General features: G+C 33.5%; 1 protein-coding gene across 1 annotated transcript; it reads left to right on the forward strand.

The window, feature by feature from the left end:
- Window positions 1–385: 385 nt before the first annotated feature.
- Window positions 386–1,802, forward strand: LOC127653288 (protein PET100 homolog, mitochondrial-like). The gene is made up of 4 exons (XM_052139931.1): window positions 386–489; window positions 680–766; window positions 942–974; window positions 1,157–1,802. Exons 1-4 carry the CDS (start codon window positions 463–465, stop codon window positions 1,244–1,246), a joined length of 237 nt encoding a protein of 78 aa, XP_051995891.1. The 5' UTR covers window positions 386–462; the 3' UTR covers window positions 1,247–1,802.
- Window positions 1,803–6,004: the final 4,202 nt, after the last annotated feature.

Consider the following 6,004-nt stretch of genomic DNA (forward strand, 5'->3'; position numbering starts at 1 on the left):
TAAAAAAAATAATTAAATAACAGGATTTTTTTTAGGCTAATTAAAAAACTTTTAAACCACCAAAAATGTCCAGAACTAGTAGAGAAGCGTTACATTCTCACTTATATAAGTGCAGCACATTGATCATTTAAACTTTAACATACAGATTTATTGATGTGATCTTGTACGCTGACTCAACTCATTGCAACCTCGGGGAAGTTGTTTGTTATTGTGTTAATTTACTGTCACTAATTTGGCGTGTTACAAAGTTTGAATTGTTCATTTCCAGACTCATATTAGCGCCACATACATCAGTAATGTTAGTAACAGGCAGGTTTACTTCCGTTCTGTATGAAAATACAGCGGGGTTCAGAGCATAGACATCATATATATCTATGGGTCAGAGCGTCACTTGGGACTTTTATTTTGACAGCTTTAAAAACAGGAAGTGCCTGAATGTGCGTGACTGTCAAACTGTAGGACATGGGGGTTAAAATAGAGGTTTTTAGGGTACGTTTTAGAGGTTTTTCATGTGTAAACGTGTAAATAAAAGACTTACAAACGATGTTACATTTACATACTCGGAAAGCACCCCACCGCATTCCTCATTCATTTCTGTTTTATCTAAATAACTGATGATAACCTATAAATAATTTGTGAATCAATGCCTGCAGATTTACAAAATCTATCTTTTACATAGATGATGGTCTACCTCTCATTTCCAGTGGCAATGTTTTGGATATCGAACCAAGCCGAGTATTTTGAAGAATATATCGTAAAGAGAAAGGTATGACACTACAATATTGCCTCAATTGAATGTCAGATGACAAAAATACACAAATATACTTAAGTTCTAGGCCCATGGTTGCATGTTGAACAGATTTTTCTTATGTATTTGTGGGTAGTTCTATATTTTGTTGCTGTAGGATGATAACTAAATATTATTTTATAATATTTTTCAGAGGGAGATCTTCCCCCCTGATGAGAAAATGCATGTGAGTGCCAGTATTCCTGTTTTAACTAGAAACACACAGATCAAATAAATGTTTTCACTTGAGTGATTAAACAGGCTAGAAGATAGTTATGTAGGTAGATACTTTATTGTTCAGCTTCTATATATATATATATATACCTATGAGTATTATGTTCATGCATATGTTGTTGTTTTGTGAAACAGAGGCAGGAGCTGGAGGATTTTAAGGAGCGCATGAGAAACAGAAGGGAGCAGAAGATTCTGAAACAGATGGTCATGGAGTTGAAGGATTGACAATAAAATTTTATTTTTGTCATAATGCGATCGGGATCGGGATGTGTAACTTGGAAACACAGCAGAGCTTATGTTTCCCAGAGCATCAACCCATATATTTAAGAATAAAGTGACAAGATTGTTTTGGACATAATTTGTTTGAAGGAACAGATTTTGGAAATGTGTATTTTTGTAAATATAAGTGTTCACTGTCTTTAAACAGTCACGCATGGGTTTGACTTTGTGAATGACTATCAGAACAATGCTTTATTGATTTTGTTTTTTCACCTTCAAAATGATTTAAAGTGAATTTCTTTTTTAACCTCGTTTACAATGTTCCATAAAGTTTCTTAACTGCAAATTAAAATGTTAGCTCACTGAAATAAACCGAGGTGGGGGACTCGAGTAACATGCCAATTTCGGGACTTGTGACTTGCTTGATTTAATGCAGAAAATGATTTGACTTTGACTTGAGGACGAATGACTCAAGACTCGACTTGGACTTGAAGTGGATGACTCGCCAATTACTTTTTTCATGATATGTGCTTTTACAAGTAATAAAATGCTATTTAAAACATTACTGTAACAACAATTGTTAATTATTGTCGTAAACCACGAAATCATTCATCAGTTTCTGTGCGCTTCCATTAGGCTGCACACACTCACAACAGTGCGTGCCAATTGTGCCAAAATTTGACTCCCTGCCATATTCTTAATCTTAGCTACCTGTTTGGTCCCTATCCCTAAAGCCCACCCTTAACTCTAATCATATTATGAGAGTAACATTTTGTTTTACTTCTGTGTAATTCCAAAGACAAGATCCACACGCCATTTTCATTGAATAATGCCTCTTTTAATAACCTTTATGTTCTTTACACTCCGTTATTGTTCAAAAAGTAAAAAGAAATATGAATTTTCACTTATCACTGATTGCATGGATGCGTTAAATAAACCAAGAAATGCCTCTCTGGCTGTGATGTGAACGTCCGCCATTCTTAAAGAGACGGACTTATTAAATTTGATAAAATCCTTCATAAAAGTGTTCTTAACCATGAACCAAACCAACAAACAACATTACAAACTTATATATATACATATATATTTAAATGTTTGTAATGTTGGTGGGTTTAGTCATTTTATATACATATATATTTTGGATATAAATAAATAAATATATATATATATATATATATATATATATATATATATATATATATATATATATATATACAAGCAATATCACACTTGCAATCGTGCTATGGCCCTAAATCAGCACTGCTGTGATTACCTACTGCACTTAGGGCCATGTAGCATGATTGTGAGTGTGTTATTGCTTATATACAACAGTTCAATGAACAAGTAAGTTGTACACAATTTGGAAAAACTGAGTACGGTCATAAAAAAACGTATTTGTTCATAGAACTACTTTTATTACGTGATGGATCAGAATCTGCCATTGCTGGTTCAAAACAAATGATGCATCCAAGCATCTGTTAGTAATTCAAAAATGTCACTTCAGAAATATTATCACGGCTTGTACTGTTTCTAACAAGTTATTGGATAAACAAAGATGGATTGATGGGTGTGTACCTGTCTATGTGTCTTTGTCTCTCTCTCTGTGTGTGTGTGTGTGTGTGTGTGTGTGAGAGAGAGAGAGAGAGAGAGAGAGAGAGATGGAGTGTGTGCAATCACATGTTGCCACTCTCAAGCAGAGATCCTGTCAGCTTTCCACAGACCATCAGTGCTCATGGTATGTCTCTCGTCCAATCAGATTCGAGGACTGGAACTAACTGTTGTGTGTGTGTGTATATATATATATATATATATATATATATTCTGCACTTACAGCATGTCCTCTCCTACAGCTCCTGTTTTATATATATATATATATATATATATATATATATATACACTGTATATACACACATATATGTATTTACACAATATACAATATACACCTAATAATATACAATATACAGTTTACACAAAATAAGAAGACTGTATGCAATAAAAATGCACTGTTTACACAGTATTTGCTGATGATGGGGGTCAGAGCAACACGGCACCGGTCATTTAAGCAAGTGATTTTGGATAGCTTAGTTACAGGCACAATGGTGAACGTTTTAAAGCATGTGGGGACCACAGACAATGAGAGGGAATGGTTGAAAATGTCCATAATGTATTTATTGTGTAACTACATGTTTTTCTGCAAAATCCTAAAAAAAAAAAAAAATCACTTTTAGTGCTACTGAGGTTGAGGTATGGGAAATTTTAGGGTTAGGGTTTAGGGTAAGAATTAGGGTTAGGGTTTAGGTTAACATTGTAACTGCAGATGTAATTAAATGCAGGTACTTTAAATGTAAGTACAATGCAACAACATGTATGTACATAATAAGTACATTGTATCAAGTGCTTAAAGGGATAGTTCACCTAAAAATTTAATATCTCTCATCACTTATTCAACATCATGCCATCCCAGATGTGTATGACTTTCTTTCTTACAGAACACAAATGTGCAGAACACAAATGTGCTCTGTAGGTCCATACAATTCAAGTGAGTGGTGACCAACATTTTGAAGCAACAAAAAGCATATAAAGGCAACATAAAAGTAATCCATATTACTCCAGTGGTTTAATCCATGTCTTCAGAAGAGATATCAGACCTTTTAAGAAACCTGCCCAGTCTCTGAACCACTTTTCAGCACAGAATAATGTCTCCCTTGTGAAAAGTACATTAACCATACTGTGTAATTGTGTTTTGACCAGGATATACACTACTGAAAGAATAGATTTTACTTTATTGTTGCCATCTATTAATGATCATGTGTTCTTAAAAGCTCAGAAATAAGGAATGGTCAGAATCCTGAAGCTGAGGGTGCTGATCATAAAGGGAACACAAGAGTGGATGCCCGAGATATTGTGGAGAATCTCAGTTTATTTTATTCTGTGTCTGACCTTCCACATATCAGTGATGGTTTGAAACAGATCTGAAGTAACTACAAAACACATTTTTTCACAGCCATAACAAATGTGCACAGTGTAAATAATAACTTGTCTATTTGTAACCTGTTTAAAATGGCTCTCGATTTATTTTCAAAGGAACAGATTCTAAACTTGCCTTGTATGTTGAAACAGATGACAGCAGCACTCTTGGGTTGGCCAAGACAGAGACTAGGTAAGGTGTCTAATTTAATGATAGGCCTGTATTTTGTCTGTAATTTTTTTTTGTTTTTCAATTAAAATTGTTTATTTCTATATATCTCGATATAGTCAAAGCTGTTGAGTTGTGAAGTGCCATCTATTTCTCAAGTAAAAAATGAAATAAAAAAATGTGTATTGTTAAAAATGTATGTGGATATTTCATATGCAGTAATACAAAATGAAATATTGAGCTTATATAACACACTCTCTGTTGCCTTACAGAGACTCTTTGTGGATGATCTTAACAATGTGATCATAATGATATAAAAGCTGTTCAAACAACACTAGATGTAGACTGCTGTCTGTTTCAGCAGACACTTTTTTAAGCATGCTGCGGTACAGAAGCTATAAGGACAATCCCATTGAGCAGCCTTCAGTTACATGCATAATGTAACCAAATGCATAATGGTCACAGCATAAGAAAGTGCTCTTTAGAAGTTTCTTTGCCACTTTATTGCAAATCTTTTATGGCATGAAATTCATGCACAATTTGTATTAGAATCTCATCCCTTAAACCATTAGTTTACAACCACACAAATTAATAGATTTTCAAGACTGTAAGAGAATCTGCAACATTATTTTAGAGGAAAAATCACAAGTTAGTTAACCAGTTTAGAAAAATATGTATAAATATAGTGTTGCATTCCATGCTGGGAAAGAAACCTCTTGAATAGATCTTTATAAATATTTATAATAATTAGATTACACATAGATCTTAACAGATGGTTTGCAAGCACTGTATTTAACACCCATTCGGGTCACGTTTAAAGATAATAACTCTAATACTAATGTTTGCACCTTCATCCTAAACTAAAACTGAAACTTTTTGTTCCATCTTAGTTGAACAGATATAGGTGTGGGCGAGAAGACAAAAAAGATTTAAGTTATTTTATTTATTTTTTTTTTTTTTTACATTAAATTGCCACTTTAATTTTTACATTCTTCTTCTTTTATTTTTGGTGATTCACATTCTTTGTGCATATTGCCACCTACTGGGCAGGAGGACAATTTTGACTTCAATATTGATCTGTTTTTCACACACACACACACACACACACACACACACACACACACACACACACACACACACACACACACACACACACACACACACACACACACACACACACACACACACCACAGATCAGATCACTTCTGAATATATAGATTTACCACTGGAGTTTTATGGATTATTTTATTGTGCATTTATGTACTTTTTTGTTTAGCAGAAGAAAGTCGTACACATCTGGGATGGCATGAGGGTGAGTAAATGATGAGAGAATTGAACTGTCCCTTTAAGGTATTTTGTTGAAATGTTGTGGATTCATGAAAAATATTCAGTTGTGGGGAGAAAATAAATCTACTTTTGAATTTTAACTATAGCAGTTATAGTTGTTTTTTTTTTAAATAAAAAATACCATACAATCTTTTATAGAAAACATAGTTTCTATTATCTATTACAATGCTTTGTTGTTATTTAACTTGGGACATAATTAAGACTTTATTTTATATAGGCAACTTTTATTTTGTTTTGTTTTTTCCTTTCCGGGGTTTTGTCCATCAGGGTGTGAGGAGATG

The sequence above is a fragment of the Xyrauchen texanus genome, chromosome 12 (genome assembly GCF_025860055.1).
Source record: "Xyrauchen texanus isolate HMW12.3.18 chromosome 12, RBS_HiC_50CHRs, whole genome shotgun sequence".
Taxonomy (NCBI): Eukaryota; Metazoa; Chordata; class Actinopteri; order Cypriniformes; family Catostomidae; genus Xyrauchen; species Xyrauchen texanus.

Coding starts and splice junctions, on each gene's coding strand:
- LOC127653288 (XM_052139931.1), top strand. CDS start 463: ATGGGGGTTAAAATAGAGGTTTTTAGG. Junction 490..679: donor TTAAAATAGAGGTTTTTAGG/GTACGTTTTAGA, acceptor TCTTTTACATAG/ATGATGGTCTACCTCTCATT. Junction 767..941: donor AATATATCGTAAAGAGAAAG/GTATGACACTAC, acceptor AATATTTTTCAG/AGGGAGATCTTCCCCCCTGA.